The 18251-nt window shown below is 66.3% G+C and overlaps 1 protein-coding gene across 1 annotated transcript in view; it reads left to right on the top strand.

Moving 5' to 3' along the window:
* Window positions 1-17839, top strand: part of COL5A3 (collagen, type V, alpha 3) — a 20302-nt gene extending 2463 nt beyond the window's left edge. The window contains exons 2-67 of the mRNA XM_010568856.1: window positions 1499-1666; window positions 1824-2037; window positions 2108-2270; window positions 2795-2917; window positions 3088-3234; window positions 4318-4428; window positions 4505-4666; window positions 4818-4865; window positions 4977-5018; window positions 5093-5155; window positions 5347-5421; window positions 5578-5661; window positions 5740-5796; window positions 5921-5974; window positions 6092-6145; window positions 6284-6337; window positions 6453-6506; window positions 6579-6632; window positions 6716-6760; window positions 6967-7020; window positions 7181-7225; window positions 7452-7505; window positions 7607-7651; window positions 7775-7828; window positions 7938-7982; window positions 8077-8130; window positions 8239-8283; window positions 8533-8586; window positions 8813-8920; window positions 9002-9055; window positions 9140-9193; window positions 9463-9507; window positions 10019-10072; window positions 10237-10281; window positions 10458-10511; window positions 10696-10749; window positions 10826-10879; window positions 10971-11078; window positions 11235-11324; window positions 11417-11470; window positions 11658-11765; window positions 11884-11991; window positions 12367-12420; window positions 12563-12616; window positions 12755-12862; window positions 13017-13070; window positions 13227-13280; window positions 13369-13422; window positions 13545-13598; window positions 13774-13881; window positions 14053-14106; window positions 14391-14444; window positions 14649-14702; window positions 14821-14874; window positions 15030-15137; window positions 15330-15383; window positions 15470-15523; window positions 15643-15750; window positions 15834-15887; window positions 16092-16127; window positions 16243-16296; window positions 16442-16685; window positions 16856-16968; window positions 17140-17208; window positions 17338-17574; window positions 17679-17839. Coding sequence (XP_010567158.1) covers window positions 1522-1666; window positions 1824-2037; window positions 2108-2270; window positions 2795-2917; window positions 3088-3234; window positions 4318-4428; window positions 4505-4666; window positions 4818-4865; window positions 4977-5018; window positions 5093-5155; window positions 5347-5421; window positions 5578-5661; window positions 5740-5796; window positions 5921-5974; window positions 6092-6145; window positions 6284-6337; window positions 6453-6506; window positions 6579-6632; window positions 6716-6760; window positions 6967-7020; window positions 7181-7225; window positions 7452-7505; window positions 7607-7651; window positions 7775-7828; window positions 7938-7982; window positions 8077-8130; window positions 8239-8283; window positions 8533-8586; window positions 8813-8920; window positions 9002-9055; window positions 9140-9193; window positions 9463-9507; window positions 10019-10072; window positions 10237-10281; window positions 10458-10511; window positions 10696-10749; window positions 10826-10879; window positions 10971-11078; window positions 11235-11324; window positions 11417-11470; window positions 11658-11765; window positions 11884-11991; window positions 12367-12420; window positions 12563-12616; window positions 12755-12862; window positions 13017-13070; window positions 13227-13280; window positions 13369-13422; window positions 13545-13598; window positions 13774-13881; window positions 14053-14106; window positions 14391-14444; window positions 14649-14702; window positions 14821-14874; window positions 15030-15137; window positions 15330-15383; window positions 15470-15523; window positions 15643-15750; window positions 15834-15887; window positions 16092-16127; window positions 16243-16296; window positions 16442-16685; window positions 16856-16968; window positions 17140-17208; window positions 17338-17574; window positions 17679-17825 — 5223 coding nt within the window. The 5' untranslated portion in view covers window positions 1499-1521 and the 3' untranslated portion in view covers window positions 17826-17839. The remainder of the gene's footprint in view (window positions 1-1498; window positions 1667-1823; window positions 2038-2107; window positions 2271-2794; window positions 2918-3087; window positions 3235-4317; window positions 4429-4504; window positions 4667-4817; window positions 4866-4976; window positions 5019-5092; window positions 5156-5346; window positions 5422-5577; window positions 5662-5739; window positions 5797-5920; window positions 5975-6091; window positions 6146-6283; window positions 6338-6452; window positions 6507-6578; window positions 6633-6715; window positions 6761-6966; window positions 7021-7180; window positions 7226-7451; window positions 7506-7606; window positions 7652-7774; window positions 7829-7937; window positions 7983-8076; window positions 8131-8238; window positions 8284-8532; window positions 8587-8812; window positions 8921-9001; window positions 9056-9139; window positions 9194-9462; window positions 9508-10018; window positions 10073-10236; window positions 10282-10457; window positions 10512-10695; window positions 10750-10825; window positions 10880-10970; window positions 11079-11234; window positions 11325-11416; window positions 11471-11657; window positions 11766-11883; window positions 11992-12366; window positions 12421-12562; window positions 12617-12754; window positions 12863-13016; window positions 13071-13226; window positions 13281-13368; window positions 13423-13544; window positions 13599-13773; window positions 13882-14052; window positions 14107-14390; window positions 14445-14648; window positions 14703-14820; window positions 14875-15029; window positions 15138-15329; window positions 15384-15469; window positions 15524-15642; window positions 15751-15833; window positions 15888-16091; window positions 16128-16242; window positions 16297-16441; window positions 16686-16855; window positions 16969-17139; window positions 17209-17337; window positions 17575-17678) is intronic.
* Window positions 17840-18251: the final 412 nt, after the last annotated feature.

Below are 18251 nucleotides of genomic sequence, written 5' to 3'. Positions count from 1 at the left end.
AGGGGTGCCCCCCACGGGGCTGTGGGTGGGGGTGCTCTCCCAGGGGCAGGGGTGCTCCCCCCGGGTCCCTTGGTGGGGGTGCTCCCCGTGGGACAGGGGTGCTCCCCCCCAGGGCGAGGGTGCTCCCTGTGGGTCCCCTGGTAGGGGTGCACCCCACGGGGCTGTGGGTGGGGGTGCTCTCCCAGGGGCAGGGGTGCTCCCCCCGGGTCCCTCGGTGGGGGTGCTCCCTGTAGGGAGGGGGTGCACCCCCCGGGGCAGGGGTGTAATCCCCCGGGTCGCTTGGTGGGGTTGCTGCCCCTGGGACGGGGGAGCAGGCGGGGTGGGGAGCCCCGGGTGCCTGGGTCCCCTGGCTGGCCTGGGGGGGCAACGGAGGGGGGGAGTCTGGGGAACCACCTGAAGCGTAAATAATGGGGATAAGCACTGGCACGGGCTCCCGGAGGCCATGGGGGGCTGGGGGGGGGCCCCTCGTCCCACTCCCACCAGCTTTGCCGCACCCTACCCTACCCCTTGGCTTTACCAGGAGCGATGCCGAGCCACCGGCACCCCTGTCCCCCCCTCCCAGCTCCCTGAGTCACCCATGCCGCACACGCCCGGGTCTGGAGTCTGGAGGGGCTTGGCCGGTACAGCCACTCCAGGGCCACCCACCAACCCTGTACTGGGGGTTCCCAGATCGTGGGGGGGGTCCCTATCCACCCCGGCACGCCATGGCCGGGTGATGGCTCTCCCCGGGGAGCGCCGGCAGGAAGCCGGACCCATGTGCCGGGGTCAGAAGGGCCTGAGAGATGGCTTGACCAGAGCGGGGTCAGCCAGTTCCCAGCCTGGTCCTGTCCTACCATGTCCCCGCTTATGCTTGGGGTGCCCCAGCCAGGCTGGGGGGGGGGGGGGGGGGGGGGGGCTGGGGGCAGTTTGGGGAGCCTCGGGAGGAATTGCTGCCCCCCTGGATCCCCCTGCCTGGCCTGCCCGGACAGGCCTTTCTGGCAGGGAGGGTGGGTGCAGCCCCGGGCTGGGGGGGGCCCTGGTGCTCTCTGATGTGGCTGCAGTCATAGCCCCCAGCCCGCACCCCCCCATACACACCTGGCTGTGCCGGATTAACCCTCCAAGCGCCCAGGCGCAGGCGACGATTGGGGTCCGGCTCCCTGCGGAGAGAGGGCAGCACCCCCAACCGTCTCCCCAGGCCCCCAGTTGGGTGCAGCCAGGCTGTGCTTAGGGGGTGACAGGGATCTCCCATGGGTGACGGAGCCCTCCCGCCCCATGGGGTGCAGCCGTGCCGTGGGGTGCAGAGCAGGGCCGGGGGCGGAGGAATGCGGCGAAGGAATCTGGCGGCTGCGGGACCGGACCTTGGGCCCACACAGCTGCCTGGCACCGGGCCGGCCCGGCTTGGCAGGAGGCAGGCAGGGGGATGGGGATGCAGCCGCGGTCCCCGGCTGGAAGCACAGACAACGGCTGGGGTGTCTCCGGTGGGTCCCCACCCCCTGAAGGGTCCCCTCTTGCCCTGCAGCGGTGCCCGTGGACGTGCTGCAAATGCTGGGCATGCAGGACGGCCGGGATGGCGTCTCCGTCACTGCTGGGATCTGCCCGCAGCGCCCAGGGACCGAAGACCCTGATTTCGCTTTCCGCGTGGACAACCGCACCCAGCTCAGCGCACCCACCAGGCAGCTCTTCCCTGGTACGGCACCGGGTGGCCGCAGGGCCGCCGAGCCCATTGTGGGGTGCAAACCGAGCCGCTCCAAGGGCGAGCATCCCCTTTCAGGGTGCAGAGCCACCTCTCGGGGTGCATCGGGGGGGCTTAGCTTGATGGTTGCTCCTTTTCCTCCCTGCTGCAGGTGGCTCCTTCCCTGAGGACTTCTCCATCCTGGCCACAGTGCGTGCTCGGCGTGGAGGACAAGCCTTCCTGCTCTCCATCTACGATGAGCGAGGCGTGCAGCAGCTGGGCATGGAGATTGGACTCTCGCCCGTCTTCCTCTATGAGGACCAGGAGGGCCGGCCGGCCCCCGAGCAGTACCCCGTCTTCCGCAGGGTCAACCTGGCCGATGGCAGGTGAGTGCCGGAGGGGGGGACAGGGGGTCTCTCCGGCCCCTCTCACTGCGACCGAGTCCCGTCTCCGCAGGTGGCACCGCGTGGCATTGGCCGTGAAGGGCACCAACGTCTCCTTGCTGGTGGATTGTCCCCTCCTCGCCACGCTGCCGCTGGAGCGGGGACCTCAGCCCCTCGTTAGCACTGAGGGGGTGACGATTTTTGGGGCCCGCCTCCTGGATGAGGAGGTGTTCGAGGTGGGTCCCTCCCCAAATCCATGTGCCAGAGGCCCTGGCTGTCCCACAGCATCCTTGCCCTGGTGGTGAGGGGTCCGGGGAAGGCGGGGGGACCCGGTTGCCGTGGTCGGTAGAGGCCCCAGTTGCACTGGGGGCTGCTTTCTGTCCCTGTGGGGTGCCCTGGTTCCTCTCCCTACATTCCTGCCCACTGCAAATGTCAGGGGCCACGAGCAAAGAGGCAGCATTGAGGCAGCGAGGCGAGTGGGGCTGCCCCCCCCATTTTGTCCCCAGCAGGCAGACAAGGGTCCCTTTGTTCACTCGCCACCCCCTGCACCCTCCACCCGGCCGAGGGGGTGTCCACACTGGCTGCCCCAAGCCACCCACGGACCGGCCGGCTACTGCAGGGACAGGGCTGGCCACGAGCACCGGCTCTTGCACGCATGTCTGGGGTGTGCGTGGACACCTGATTGGCTCGGGGTGCAGATATGGGGGGGGGGGGGCAGAAAACCCACTCCCTCGTGCTCCCCCCTTCTTCTCTGCCACAGGGTGATGTCCAGCAGCTGCTGATTGTGGCTGACCCCGAGGCTGCCCACTCCTACTGCCATCTCTACATGCCAGGCTGCGACCAGCCCCTGCTCTACCCCCTCCTAGCCCCCTTCCCGGAGGAGGTAAGCACTCAAGCTGGGAAGGGGAAAGGCTGGGGGGACCCTTGGGAGCCCCCACCCTGCCAGGCAGCCCACAGGGATACTGCCAGGCTTGGTGTCACCGTGGGGGGAGCTGCCAGGGCCCCTGACGCCCACGTTTCTCTCCTTGCCGGCGTCTGCGCTGCCCCTTGCAGAGCAGCCCGGAGCCCACCGCTGCCCCACGTAGGAAGGGCAAGAAGGGAAAGGGGAAAGGCAAGCGGAAGGGCAAGGGCAAGAAGAGGAGGAACAAGGAGCTGCTGGAGCAGCATGAGACCTCTGTGCCCTCCGTCACGGCCAGCCAGGTAGAGAGCGTGACTAACCCGCCTCTGCGGCTGCTTAACCCACCTTGGTTAACCCAGCTCTGCTAACCTGCTGCTTGTGCTTGGCTGTGGCGTGCCCGCTCCGCAGCTCCCCAGTGCCTGTCAGCCAGCGCCGTGCCGCAGCTTGGCACCTCATGCTGAGGTGGGACAGCCGGGACCCAAATCCGGCTTAAATGCAGAGCGGCTCCAGGTGTGCATGGCCCGAGGCAGACCCAGATGCATCCCGGAGCTGGCAGTGCCCATACACAAAGCTCATGCTGTGCCACATGCGGCCTGTTGCATCCAAAGCAACTCTCAGCCTCATCTTTGCACAGTCCAGGGCAAAGCAGGCCGGCTCCAGCCTCTCTGGCCTCCATGGAGCCGGACCTTTGGGTCTGTTGGATGTGACTGCAGGGCTCTGGCCAGAATGGCTTCCCCTCGGGATTCGAGGGAGCCTGGGCAGCCGGCGCATCCCCACAAGGTTGCCGATCCTGCTGGCACTTGGGGCTGAGCCATCCCCACAGCTCCTGGCCTTACGGAGCGTGTCCTGGGAGCCGGTGGGGATCCCCTGGGCAGAGACGCCGGGGCAGGGCAGGAGGCAGCCCCCCGCACCTCTGCCTTCGGCCCCTTTGGCTCTGGAAATGGGTCACGGCTGCAGCTGGGGACGGCGGTGCCGGCCAAGGGCGGCCCGGGGACGGTGGCCCCTCCTGCCGATGAGTCAGCCTTGGCTGAGCCCGGCCGGAGAGACCCGGCGAGGGGTGGCTGTGCTCCAGGTGCTGCTTGGAGCCACGGACCATGCAGCCCTTGTGTGTGAGGGAATGGCCGCCCCCACGCCTGGGAGCAGCAGCTGCCGAGCACTGGCTTGCCTTCCCCTCTGCCCCAAAAGGGGAACGGCTCCTGTGTCCCAAAGCCAGGCAGGGGCTGTGGTGGGGTGGGGACATCGTGAGTCCAACCGTGGCCCCCCGCCAAAAGCAGGGCATCCCCTGGCCCTGCCGGCCTGCAGGACCCCACAAGGGTCATGGGCCAGCACCTCCCTCTGCTGCAGCACTCCCTTCCTCACCCTGCGCCCTTTCCGCATCGCCCAAGGCCAGCGCGCCCACACCGACGCCGTCCATGGAGGAGAGCTTCCTGCCGCCGGTCCCCTCCAGCCTTGCCACCACCGTGAGCGTCACCCTGAACGGCACCGACCCCTTCGAGGTAGCACCAGGGCTGGGGGCTGGGGCAGGCAGGAGGGTCCTCTCCTTCACAACCCCAGCGTCTCCCCATCTCTTAGGACACTGGCGAGGAGCTTATGCTTGAACTTGAAGATGATGGAGTCGCTGGGGCTGGTAGCACGGAGCTGCCGGGCTATGAGGACTACTATGATGGGGACCCTGCGAGCCGGGAGCGGTTCGGCCCTGCTGAGCGGGAGGAGACGGTGATCCAGGCTCCCCAGGTAATGCTGGGGACAAGAACTGGGACCCCCCCCCACCTACCGCTGGCTGAGCTGGGGCCACAGTACGGGGTCCAGCAGCCATGTAGGTGGTTCGGAGCCCTTCACTCCAGCCCAGCTCTCGGCTGATTCTCCTCACCCTGATGTTTTGCAGGAGCCTAACTTGAAGGGGGAGAAGGGCGAGCCAGCCATCGTGGAACCGGTGAGTGGGGCACAGCCCCCCTGGGGACGTGTGACCCCAGCCCTCTGTGGCACCCCAGGGCTACCCATCTGAGACGGTTCGCAGGACGTGGCTTGCTCTCTTCTCCTTTAGGGCTGGCGATTCGAGGGGCCGCCGGGACCCCCAGGCCCTGCGGTGAGGAGCGAGGGGCTGCGGTGGGAAGGGATTGGAGGTGCCAAAGCATTAACATGCTTCTGTGTTCTCCACAGGGGGAAACAGGTCCCCTGGGACCACCGGGGCTCCCAGGGCTGCCCGGGGACCCTGGAGATCAGGTACAGAGCAGACGGGGAGGGCTGCGATGGGGCCAGAGCTGCCCTGTGGCAGGGCTGGGGCCGCAGGCGTCCCGGCAGTCCTGCTGGTACATGCCGGCGTGCACGTGGGGCGATGGAGCTGCAAGCCCTGACCTGACAGCCTGGCTTCTACCGGTGTGATGACGGCTTATCCCCTGCTTCCCCTCTGCTAGGGTCCCGCAGGACGGCCGGGGCTGCCAGGAGCTGATGGAATCCGCGGCCCAGCGGGGACCATGATCATGTTGCCAGTAAGTGCTGGGGCAGGACGGGATCCTCGGGGACCCTGCCGCCTGCTCCCTGTGGAGTCTGGCAGGCGACAGCTCTCTAGGTGACACGGAGCTGGCTGTCCCCAGGGCTGGGGTCTGGTGGCTCCCCTTGTCCCTCACCCTGCTCCTTCCTCCCAGTTCCAGTTCGGTGGAGACTCCCTCAAGGGTCCCACTGTCTCTTTCCAAGAAGCCCAAGCCCAAGCGATCCTGCAGCAGGCAAAGGTATGGACCCCTCACAACCAGTCTCCCCTGCCCAGCCTCCCCACTCCCCCTCACCCCTCTCCTCCCTTCTCTCCCCAGCTTGCCATGAAGGGTCCCCCAGGTCCCATGGGGCTGACCGGCCGCCCAGGACCGCTGGTGAGTATGGCTGGTGTGGCAGCCTCTGCAGGGTGCCCACCCCACGAAGATGCACCTTGTTGGGCCAATCTCCACTTCGAGCAAACCTTCATGGTGGGGTCTCCATGCTCTCCTGTTTTTGTAGGGTCTACCTGGACACCCAGGACTGAAAGGAGATGCGGGGGACATGGGGCCACGGGTGAGTCTCACTTGGCTGGGCTGTGCGAGGAGAGGGTGTGCAGGCTTATGCCCCAGGCAGAGGTCTGGCAGGCTGCAGGCAAGCCCAGCCCTGATGCCTTCCCCTCTTCTCCATCAGGGTCCTCGGGGAATGCAGGGACCACCGGGGCCGCCAGGGAAGCTGGGCAGACGGGTAAGCACTGGAGATTCAGGTTTTGCCTCCCCCAAATATCCTGGTCCACTGTCATGTGCCAGGGTGCCCCTTTCCCATCCCCGTCCCGAGGGGCTCTGAGCTTCGGGCCCCTTCCCACTCCCTCGACTTGTCTTGCAGGGTCGTGCTGGAGCGGATGGTGCCAGGGGTCTCCCGGGGGAAACCGGACCCAAGGTCTCGTGCGTGGGGTGGTATCGGTGCTGGCAGCAGGGTGGGGGGCCAGGACACCCAGGTCCTTGTGTGGCAGGGGGTGATGTGGGCTCAGCCTGATGCCTGTCCTACCCCACAGGGTGACAGGGGCTTCGATGGGCTGCCGGGGCTGCCAGGCGAGAAGGGCCACAGGGTAAGTGGGACCGCACCGTGTCCCCTCCTGCCACCACCGTCCCCATGCCGCCTCACCCTCTTTCTTCTGCAGGGTGATGTGGGGAAACCAGGACCAGCGGGCCCCCCTGGGGAGAAAGGCACCAAGGTGAGGAGCGTGGAGAGGGATGGGGAAGGGTCAGGCCCTGCTGGTGTTGGTGGATGTGCTCAGCTCCACTCTGTTCTCTCTAGGGCTCGGACGGCCTCCCGGGACCTCGGGGGCAGCCTGGGGAACCTGTAAGTACCTGCTGCTGGCACTGGGTGCCTGCCCTGGCTTCTCCCCCAGCCCCAGGACTGGTGGGGGGCAAGCTTGGTCCCCAGCTTTCTCCCTGCACCTTTTTGGAGAGATTTGGGCACTGGATTCCCCCACCCTAAGGAATATGGGGTGCTGGGGTCAGTGCAGCCATCTGAGCCCTCACTGACCCCTCTGTCCTTGGCCCTAGGGTATGCGAGGCCTGATCGGTTCACGTGGCTCCCCTGGGCCCCCCGGACCACCGGTATGAGACACCGCTTCTGCCTGTCTGTCTGTCCATCTGTCCTCACCTTGGACCAAAGGGATTTTTCTCTGTCACCCATCAGCCTGGGCACGGCATCGTCCTTGGTGCGGCGTCACCTTGGGGCGCAGCATCACCCTGATCCTCCCTCCTTCCTCTGCAGGGTGCCAGCGGCATCGATGGAGCGCCGGGGCCCAAAGGCAATGTGGTGGGTGTCAGTGGGCCCCCCCAGGAGCATCTAGCCCGAATTAGCCAGCGAGAGACTGGGATGCTCCAGGGAGGGGGAGGCAGGGCTGGGGCGAGAGCTCCCACGTGCCCTCGTGGGGTGCGTGGGCTGGGAGGGTCCACGGGGGTACAGTGAGGGTCAGAGTGGCACATCCTGGGGTCTGAGGGGGCTTTTTGCTGCACTAATGGACTTTCTCTGCCCCCCCAAGGGAATCCATGGGGAGCCGGGACCCCCGGGACAGCAAGGGAACCCCGGTCCGCAGGTACGTGAAGGTGATAGGGGGCCAGTGGGGTGTCCCCACGGGGCTGGGGGCTCAGGTGCTCCCTCAGTCCCTTCTCAGCACCCCGGTCTGTTCTCTGGCAGGGTCTGCCTGGCCCCCAGGGCCCCGTTGGGCTGCCAGGGGAGAAGGTGAGTCAGGATCCAGCATGGATGGGGGGGAGTCCAGAGCTGCCCCAGCTCTGAGCGGGTGGTGGGGAGCTGCAGGGATGACCCCAGTCCCTCTGCATCCCCACACGTCCTCCTCTTGCCCAGGGCCTGCCAGGGAAGCCGGGAATACAGGGTGTGGCTGGGGCCGACGGGCCCCCGGTGAGTACCGGCGAGGGGCTGTGCAGTCACTCCGGTCCCCGGCAGAACGGGGACCGCAGGGCAGCATCACCGTCCCGGCTTGGGACTCACATCTTGCGCATCCCTGCAGGGTCACCCTGGCCGAGAAGGGCCAGCCGGAGAGAAGGGCCTTCAGGTAAGGGACTGATCCCCACCTCGTGCCCTGGGGGAGGGGATCGGGTCCTCTTTCCAAGGGGAGGGTCCTGTTTTTGCTGACTCTCTGTCCCCAGGGCCCTGTGGGTGCCCCTGGTCCCGTCGGTTATCCAGGACCCCGTGGGGTGAAGGTAAGCACAGCCTCCCCCTCCACCAGGCTCTGCCAAGGCACGATGTGGGGGGTCAGGCGGTGTCCCCTGGGCTGGGGTCTCCCCTCCAACCCCTCTGTGTCTCTGCAGGGAGCTTTTGGCTTGCGGGGCCTGAAGGGCAGCAAAGGGGAGAAGGTAAGAGGTGTCAGGGAGAGGGGACAGCAGGGGACAGGGGTCCTTGTCCTGTGGTATCTGTGGGTCCCTGGTGTTGGGGGGCACTCGTCCTTGCCCTGAGATAGCTGCGGGTGGGGGGATGCCTGGGCTGCAGCTGGGGCCAGCCCCTCCATTTTGGGATTTGGGGCTCAGCCCCACACTGTGACCCCATCTGGGGCTTGTACCAGAGCTAATGCAGTCTCAGCCCCCCAAAATGTGCCTCTTGTTCAGGGAGAAGATGGATTCCCCGGCTTTAAGGGGGACATGGGCCCCAAGGGCGACAGGGTAAGTGGGGTCCTGATGTGGGGGTCTCCTCATCAGGGCTGTGTGGGGTGGCTGCGGGTGCTGTGAAACCCCATGAGTTTTTGCTGGCTGGCTGCAGGATTCGGGGTGGTGGTATGGAACCAGGGGACACACACACAGCTCTGTCTGTGGGGACAGCTGGGACCTGAGGGAGCAGCCCTGTCCCCCCGGGCAGCGTGCTCCCCGCACCTCTGCATTACCATTCCAGGGTGACCAGGGTCCGCTGGGCCCCCGCGGTGAGGACGGCCCCGAGGGGCTGAAGGGGCAGACGGGTCCCATGGGGGAACCAGGTGCTCCTGGCCCTGCTGGTGAGAAGGTGAGGGGAGCCCTGTGTCCCTGTGTCCCCGTCCCCGCATCCTTTGTAGCCTGTGGCTCAGCTCTGCTCTCTCCCTTGCAGGGCAAGCTGGGAGTGCCGGGTCTCCCGGGCTATCCTGGGCGCCAGGGCCCCAAGGTGAGCACGGGGGAGACTTTGGGGTGTCCCTGGGACCCCAGGTGCCTCATCGGCCCTGGGTTATCACTTGTCCTCTCTCCTTAGGGCTCCACTGGCTTCCAGGGTCCCATGGGGCTGGCAGGAGAGAAAGGCAAGAGGGTGAGTCAGCCCTGTCCCTCTGTATCATGCTGTCCCATCCCTCCAGGCCGTTCTCTGTCCCCCACATCCTGCTCTGCCACCCCCTCTGCGAGCCAGAGTGGGGCTGGGCTGAGCTGAAAGCCGAGGAAGGGACCCAGCCGCATGGCCCTCTCCATTCCCGTGTTATGTGTCCTCTCGCAAATGCGCTTGGGCACGCTCTGTCCCCTCGGGGGACATGTGGGGGTCTGCCCTGTGCTCTGCTCTCCCCACCTCCTCTTCTTTCCCCGCAGGGCAAGGCTGGCCAGGCTGGGCAGACGGGACAGCGAGGGCCCCCGGTGAGTAACCGCAGCCCCAGCCTCAAGCTCGGGGTGAGAGGAATCACCCCGTGTGCTTTGGCTGGTGACTACCGGAGGGCTGGCTGTATCCCACCGTGACCATCCCAGGGTCCAGCTGCATCCCACCACAACCATTCCTGGGTGGATTGTATCCCATGGCAACAATCCTAGGGCTGGCTGTAACCCACAGCGACCGAGCTTGGGGGTCTGTTGTATCCCACAGCAACATGCTCCGCAGCCTGCCAGTATCAGGCTGGAGCTGGTTGTTTCCCATGACAACCAGACCATGGGGACCACTGTAACCTGTGGTGACCAGATTCCAAACTTTTGCCTGTATCCCATGGGAACCACCCTGGGGCCAGCCATGTTCCTCCCGCATCCCTGCCCCACTCCCAACCTGGTCCCCCAGCTTCCCACCCCACTCCCAGCCCCTCTCCCTACCCTGTACCCCCACTCCAAGCCCTGCTCCCTGCCCCACACCTCACCCCCTCTTTGCCTCCCACCTGTGCAGGGCCTCCCAGGGGAGCGAGGTCTGCCTGGTCCCACAGGGAAACCGGGCCCGAAGGTAGGTGGGAGCCTGGCCACGGGGTCCCCGCTATCCCCCACGTCCCCATCTCTCCGCCGTGCTCAGGGCCCCTCGGCCGTGGGTGCTGGCAGGGGGTCTGATGTGGGGTGGTGGGAAGGGTGGGGGTCTTTGCTGCTGCCCTCAGCCTGTTTCTGTCTCCCCAGGGAGATCCTGGCCATGATGGGGCCCCTGGCGCAGTGGGAGAGAAGGTAAGTGAGGGGTGGTCGATGCACTGCAGGGGGGTGTCCTCCTGCAAAAGCACCCCGGGAAGGGACCAAGCACCGGGGAAAATAGGATGCCGGGCGTGGGGAGAGGATCTGGGTGCTGCAGGGCCATGGGAAAAGTCCCTCTGCCACTGACTGTGGGTTTTCTCTCCCTCTCACAGGGTCCCCAAGGTCCACAAGGACCCAACGGCTTCCCAGGCACGAAAGGTCCCCCTGTAAGTGGTGATGGCTGCACATGGTCCTGCCCTGGTCCTGCCTGTGCTTGAGACTGTGCGGGGGACAGAATCAGGCTGGCACGTCCTTGTCCTCCCGCTGCGCCCTGTCGGGTGCAGGCAGCGGAGAGGGGAGCCCAGCTACGTAGCCTGTATCCCCCACCCCGTTACCTCTGCTCCTGCTCAGGGTCCCGCTGGGAAGGACGGCTTGCCAGGACACCCGGGACAGCGTGGTGAGCCGGTAGGTCCTCTGCCTCCCTTGCCTCGGGGAGGGGACTCCTGGCAATACCCAGCATTAACCCCTCTCTCCTCTGCAGGGGTTTCATGGCAAAACTGGCCCCCCTGGCCCCACAGGGGTGGTGGGACCCCAGGTGAGCACTGGGGATGGAGGCAGGAGGTGTTTGTGTTGAAGTGAGCCTGGTGGAGGGACCCCCAGATGCTCACCCTGTTCTCTCCCTGCAGGGTAAATCAGGTGAGACGGGGCCCGTGGGAGAGAGGGGGCACCCAGGCCCCCCTGGCCCCCCTGGAGAACAGGGCCTGCCTGGAGCTGCTGGCCGAGAAGGAGCCAAGGTAGGAGCCGTGCTGGGGGTCCAACCTCTCACCCGGACCACCACAAGCCTGAGCCAAGCGGGGCTGGGTCCCCTCTGAGCTGTGCGGGGAACGAGGGCTCCCCCCGACTTGGTGGGGACAGAGCAAAGCTCTCTGCTACTCCTCTCCACCTTGCAGGGGGACCCTGGGCCTGCTGGCATCCCTGGTAAGAGCGGCCCCCCAGGCATCCACGGCTTTCCCGGCACACGGGGGGCACCTGGAGAGACGGTGAGTGCTGTCCCAGGCTTGGACACAGCCTTTTATGGCCCTCTGGAGAAGGAGTAGGGTCCCTTCTAACCATCTTCCCTGCCCTTCTACAGGGTCCACCTGGCTTGAAGGGTGGGGAAGGTCCCCCTGGTCCCCCTGGACCCACAGTGAGTACAAAGCATCATGACATTTGAGGGGTTATCTGGAGTTTTGGGGTTTCCCTTGGAATATATATACTCCTTGGGAAGCAATTTTGCCACCCTGCTTAAAATTCTAGTTGATAAATGTTTCTTTGGAGAGGAGGAAGACTGCCGGGGCCTTCTTCCCTCCACCCCACCTCTCTCTTCTCCCCAGGGTTCCCCCGGAGAGCGAGGCCCCACGGGGGCTGCTGGAGGCATTGGACTGCCGGGCCGGGGGGGTGCACAGGGTCCCCCCGGTCCCATTGGCGAGAAGGGCTCCCCGGTAGGTGCGAGAGGGTGTGTGGGGTGAGGCAGGAGGTATGGGACAGCGCTGGGACAAGCTGTGTCTCCCATGGGTGCCAGCCAGCCCTGCTCTCAGCCCTTCCCCTTCCTGCCCGCAGGGTGAGCGAGGTCCCATGGGTCCAGCCGGGCATGATGGGATCCAGGGTCCTGTGGGGCTGCCGGGCCCAGGTGGACCCCCTGGCCCCGCCGGAGAAGATGGGGACAAGGTAAGTCAGGGGGGCACAAGTTGGCACCTCTAGCAATAGCTCCTCGTCATTTCACTACTGACAGCACAGGGATGCCTGGGATGGGCTTTGGGGACAAGTCCCCTTGCCTGGGGGATGTTCCAGGGCTGAGGAACCTCTGGGATGGGGCAGGTTTCCTCTATGGCTTCCCAGGAGCAGGGATTTCCTGGGCGGCAACGGGCTGTTGGTCCTGGCAGGCTTCCTTGGCACTGCTTCCCAGGTGGTGGCAGGTTTCCCTGGTGCTGGGATTTCCTTGGCTGTGGCTCCCCAGCCATGGCAGCTTTCCCTGGCTGCCAGCACTCCCTTCTCACCATCTCTCACCGGCCGCGGACTCTCACCATCTTCCCTTTGCGGCAGGGCGAGATGGGGCTTCCCGGACAGAAGGGCAGCAAAGGCGACAAGGGCGAGGCGGTGAGTGCTGAGGGGCTGCTCTGCCCGGGGATGGTTCTCCGAGGGGCAGAGCAGCTCTGGGAGCAGGCGGGGAGATGGCAGCAGCGAGGTGGGAGATGTTTGGGGGTTGCCCTAACCCTATGTGGGTGCTCCTGTCCCACAGGGCCCCCCTGGACCGACAGGAATTCAGGGACCCATCGGGCACCCTGGCCCCGCGGTAAGCACCCTTCCCACCCCATTTATTCCCTCAACTGAACCCCACCTTTCCCTCTTGGCTCCCTTCCCTGCCCTCCCACCCCACACATTGGGGTTTCTGTGGGGCAGGCAGCACTGACCCCAACCTCTCCCTTTGCAGGGAGCGGATGGGGAGCCAGGGCGCCGCGGGCAGCAGGGGATGTTTGGGCAGAAAGGAGATGAGGGATCGCGGGGTCACCTTGGCCTAAGCGGCCCCCCTGGCCTGCAGGTAGGGAGCAGAGAGGGGTGGGATTGGGTCTGCTGGGCTGGAGGGGACGAGGGACATGTGGCTGCGGGTTCTGCGCAGCCTGCCTGGGCCAGGGCACCCTCTGCCTTGTCCAAGGGGCTTCTGGACCCCCTGAGCTAACTGGTGATCCCCGCAGGGCATGCCAGGCCCACCGGGCGAGAAGGGTGAGAACGGAGACGTTGGCCCCATGGTAAGGAAACCCCGCAGCCGTCCCATTCTGCACACCCACCGCTCCCCCTCCACCTCCTTCTGCCTCGTCTCCAGCTTCCCACGTCTCCCCCTCCCATGGGAGCTGCACGATTCAGCTGCCCTTTGCAGTCTGACCCCCCCTCTGTGCTCCCCACAGGGCCCCCCTGGCGCACCGGGACCCCGTGGGCCGCAGGGACCCAGCGGTGCCGAGGTGAGTACAGCCCTAGGGGGGCTCGGCAGGGGCTAATGATGGCAGGGGCTGCCCCCAACGTGGGTACCCCCCATCCTCTTGCCTTTAGGGTCCCCAGGGAATGCCGGGTGGCGTGGGACAGCCGGGTGCCGTGGGAGAAAAGGTAAGCCCACATTTGGGAGGGCGGAGGACGGTGTGGGTCTCAGTCTGGGTGCTGGGGCTGGGCAGAGCTGCCTGCACAGCCCAGCACCCGGCAGCATCTGCCCCGTTGCTTTTCTCACCCAGGGTGAGCCAGGTGAAGCGGGAGATCCTGGAGCCGCAGGGGAGCCCGGACCACCCGTGAGTATTGCAGAGGGGAACAGGGTGTCTTTTAGAGGCAAGACAAGGAGAGCGGGGGCCAGATCCTGCTCTGGCTGGCCACAGAAAGCACAGGCAGAGCTCCTGGTGAACATTTTACTGCCCAAACTTCCCCTTCCCTGCTCTAATGTGACCCTCCCACCCTGTCCCTCTGCAGGGTGTGAAAGGAGATGTGGGGGAGAAGGGAGACGCAGGGCAGTCGGGAGCAGCTGGACCTCCTGGCAAGAAGGGCCCACCAGGAGAGGATGGAGCCAAAGGCAACCTGGTAAGGGGAAGGAGCAAGCACGGAGAGGCAGGGGCATGCTGTCCCGAGCCCCCGCATCTTCCCTAGTAGCCCTGCAAGGCACTAATCCCTGTCCCTGCCTCTGCTTTCCCAGCACGCAGAAGATCTGGGGCTCCCTCTCAGTCCCACGCTCGTGTCCCCTTCTCTCTGCAGGGTCCCATCGGCTTCCCTGGTGATCCTGGTCCCCCCGGAGACCCCGGCGTGCCGGTGAGTAGCCCCTGCTCACCCCTTAGAGGGGCCGCAGAGCAGAAGTAGCCCCACTCCTGGGGCTTTCCCAGGGCTGGAGCCAGGCCCCACGTTCCCCCATGGTTCTCCGGTGTCACCCACTGCCTCGCTGCCATCAGCCTGGGGTGGTGATTGAGTTGGGAGCTGCCAGGACACTGTGGTTCTCTGCCCATTCCGCCTCGTCGGTGCTGCCCGGTGTCTCAACAGCTCAGGGGTGAGCTGGGGGGGCTTGGCTAGGTGAGTGCTCACCCTCCCCTGTGTCGCAGGGTCTGGATGGAGCTGCTGGAGAGAAAGGTGACAGCGGGGACCCCGGTCTGCCGGTGAGTGGGGCAGCTGGCGATATCACAGCCGCAAAAGGGGGGTCACATTCCCAGCGGGACCACCCTAGGCTGGGGGGCTCCAGGGGCTCTAGCTGAGCTGTGCTGCTTCCCAGGGCTCTTACACACCCTTCGCCCTCCACGCTTCCCCCAGTCCTGGCTGTGGAACTCTCCCCTCACCCCAAACTCCCACTGGGTTCGTTTCAGGGTCCGCCGGGCGCTTCAGGGGAGCCGGGTCCCCCAGGTCCCCCTGGACGGAGGGTAAGTAGGGGAATGGCGAGGGTGAGATGGGGAGGGACAGCGCGGGATGAAGTGGGACGGCGAGCGGGGCTGGCCAGGGCCAATGTGCAGCTCCTGGTGTCTCTGTCCCCTCGTCCAGGGACCCACGGGACCAATGGGGCGTGAGGGCCGTCAGGGCGAGAAGGGTGCCAAGGTGAGCAGTGGCCGGTAGACCCCAGGGCTCCCCAAACCCACTCCCCTCCAGAAGCCTCCACCAGCCTGGGACAGGGCCAGACCCCCCACCCTGGAGAGGTGAGGCTGGGTCCTGAGGGGTGCTGGCCTCAGCTCTGTCTGTCCTTCTGTCTCCAGGGACAACCCGGCACAGAGGGGCCACCTGGGAAGACGGGGCCCGTGGGGGCACAGGGGCCACCGGGACGGCCGGGCTCTGAAGGACTGCGCGGGATCCCCGGCCCTGCCGTGAGTCGGGGGCTGCAGGGAGGATTTTTCCGTGCCCATGTGCGGCTGCCTGTGTCCCCAAAGCCCTGGCCAGCTGCAACTGGGGGACGTCCCCTTGGGCACGATGGGTGCAGCTTGTGGGGGTCACAGCTTGGAGGGGTGTTTTGGGGGGGCTCAGCCTCAGGCCTCTCGCCCACACCGAGTCTCTTCCAGGGTGAACAAGGTCTGCTGGGGGCTCCAGGACAAGCGGGACCACCCGGCCCCCTGGTAAGTCAGGGTGAGCGAGCCCTGGGTACGGGTGATCTGAGCTGAGCACGGTCCAGGGTGCGTGACACCCTCTTGGCCTCTTGCAGGGTCCCATGGGTTTGCCTGGCCTCAAGGGAGACCCCGGCCACAAGGGAGATAAGGTGAGACGAGGTGACGGTCATGCAGGAGCTGGGGTCCCTTACCGTCCCTTACCCGGACTCATCCCCGAGCCCCCTTGGTCCTGGGGAGGTGGCTGTCTGACGCTGCCCTTTGCCCCCAGGGCCACGCTGGACTGATTGGGCTCATTGGACCACCAGGAGAGATGGGGGAGAAAGGAGACCAGGGGCTTCCAGGCATTCAGGGTCCCCCAGGACCCAAAGGAGACCCTGTGAGTATTTGGGGTCTCCCCTGAGCTCAGGGGCTGGGTGAACGTGGGGGGAGGCAAGGGGCTGATGCTCTCTCTACCCACAGGGTTTGGCTGGACCCACCGGCCCCACTGGGCCCCCCGGCCCCCCCGGGCTCTCAGTGAGTATCTGCCTGTGCTATGTGGGTTCACCAAGGGTCTCCCGCCTGCCCTTAACTCCCCCGCAGACCCCTAGGGGCTTCATCCCCCAGGAGGGTGAGATGGGTAGTGGGGAGCCCAAGCCTCAGGGAGGGGGTCAGGGGCAGCTGCCATGGGATCACCATGTGCCTGGCCAGTGCCCCTCTCCTCTCTTCTCTTCCCCGCAGGGACCCTTGGGCCAGAAGGGCTCCAAAGGCTCGCCGGTGAGTGCTGGGGAGGGATGGGTGGGGGGGCAGCTCCTAATGTGCTCCCCAGGGAGAACCCGGGGCCTGTCGCAGGGAGTCAAGTGCTACGGTGCTGAGTCCACTTCTTTTTCAGGGTGCTCTGGGTCCCCGAGGTGACACAGGCCCCCCCGGTCCCCCGGGACCGCCGGTGAGTAAGTGATGCTCTGGACAGGCACCACTTCATGTCTGTCCCCTCCTGGGAGGGCTCTGATGTCCCCGGACCCCCCCTCATCCTACCACCTGGCCCCCCCATCTGCTCTCATCCCTTCTCCCTTCATCCCTCTCTGTCCCAGGGCCGCCCAGCTGAGCTGCTCGAGCCGCTGCCCTCGAGCCGGAGCAGGAGGCACCGGCGGGCAACCAAAGGGGTTCCAGGGGAGCAGGGAGCCCCCCTGGATTACGAGGGGCTGGAGGAGGTGTACGCGTCGCTCAGCTCCCTGCGCACCGAGGTGGAGCAGCTGAGACGGCCCCTGGGCACCCCCGAGAGTCCCGCACGGGTCTGCAGAGAGCTGCAGCTTTGCCACCCGCACCTCCAGGACGGTGAGGTTTTGGGGGGCCAGTTTGAGGGAGAGGGAACACCAAAACCCCCTCCGATGGAGGGGGGGACTTTACATCATGCCAGGCGGTGCCCGCACGGAGTGTCCCTGGCCAAGGCTTGGTCAGAGCCAGCAAGGAACTGGACCATCTATCCGTCTGTCTGTCCTTCCCAGGCGAATACTGGATTGACCCCAACCAGGGCTGCTCCCGCGACGCCTTCCGCGTTTTCTGTAACTTCACAGCCGGCGGCGAGACCTGTCTTTTCCCCGATAAGAAGTTTGAGGCTGTGAGTTTGGGCGAGGGCAGAGAGGATCTGGGTGTCCAAAAACACCCCCTCCCCCAGCAGCCCTCCCAGCCGGGACGTGATGGGGGCAGTTTGGGGCTCACTTTTCCCTGTGCTCTGGGGCGCCGGGGGTTGGAGAGGCTTCACCCCCGACACCGTCTCTGTCACCCCCAGGTCCGACTGGCCGCCTGGAACAGGGAGAAGCCGGGGACGTGGTACAGCACCTTCAAAAGGGGCAAGAAGGTGGGAGCTCCTCATGCTATCCGGCCTGAGGGTGGGGGGAAAGGTGGACCCCCTGCGTGGCATCACCCCGGCCGCTGGGCAGGCGGGTGTCTGTGTCTCAGCCCCTGTCCTGTCTTCCCCCCCCTCCAGTTCTCCTACGTGGACACGGACGGGAACGCCGTGCCTGTGACCCAACTCACCTTCCTGCGTCTCCTGAGTGCCAGTGCCCGCCAAAACTTCACGCTGAACTGCCAGCACGCCGCCGCCTGGTACGATGCCCACGCCGGCACCTTTGCCCGCGCCCTGCGCTTCCGCGGGGCCAACGAGGAGGAGCTGGGGCACAACCACCCAGCTGCCCCCATCCGTGCCCTCCACGACGGCTGCCAGGTGAGTCCCCGAGCCGCGAGGACCCCGAATCTCCTTCCCGTCGCTCGTCCCGCACGCCGTGTCCCCGGCCAACCCGGTACGCCACGTTTGCTGCCTTCCTGCAGGGACGTCGTGGCCAGGAGCGGACAGTGCTGGAGGTGACCTCGTCCCGCGTCGAGTGGCTGCCCCTGATGGATGTGGCCGTCGTTGACTTTGGAGACACCAATCAGAAATTTGGCTTCGAGCTGGGACCCGTCTGCTTCATGGGCTGAGCGCGGCCCCGGACAGCGCGCGGGGAGGGACGGCTTGGAAGGGGGGGGGCTCTCCGCTCCCTCCGCCGCCCCCCGTGCCAGGGACAGTGACCCAGGGCCTGCTCTGGCATACTCAGGACTCGGAGCCGCCGCAGTGCCATCCCCTCCTGCCTGCACAGCCCCCCCTTATTTATACTAACGGCTCCCTGCAGTGGGGGGGGGGAGGAAAGCTGGGGCAGGGTGCCCCAGGCTGTAGGGAGGGGGTTCGAGCCAGCCCCCCCTCCCCGTGGTGCTACAACGCTCCCCGAGAGCCCCCTTAGTGAAGCACTGGACGTGCCCTTGGCACAGCGACGCCGCGAGCCCCATCCCCATGCCTGCGGGGACCGGACGGGCCCGGATCCAGCCCCCTCCCCGGCCGTCGCGGAGCCGGTGGCCCCAGGCCAGGCC

This window comes from Haliaeetus leucocephalus, unplaced genomic scaffold (assembly GCF_000737465.1).
Source record: "Haliaeetus leucocephalus isolate CR32 unplaced genomic scaffold, Haliaeetus_leucocephalus-4.0 Scaffold260, whole genome shotgun sequence".
Classification (NCBI taxonomy): domain Eukaryota; kingdom Metazoa; phylum Chordata; class Aves; order Accipitriformes; family Accipitridae; genus Haliaeetus; species Haliaeetus leucocephalus.
This window is presented reverse-complemented; position numbering and strand designations above follow the sequence as displayed.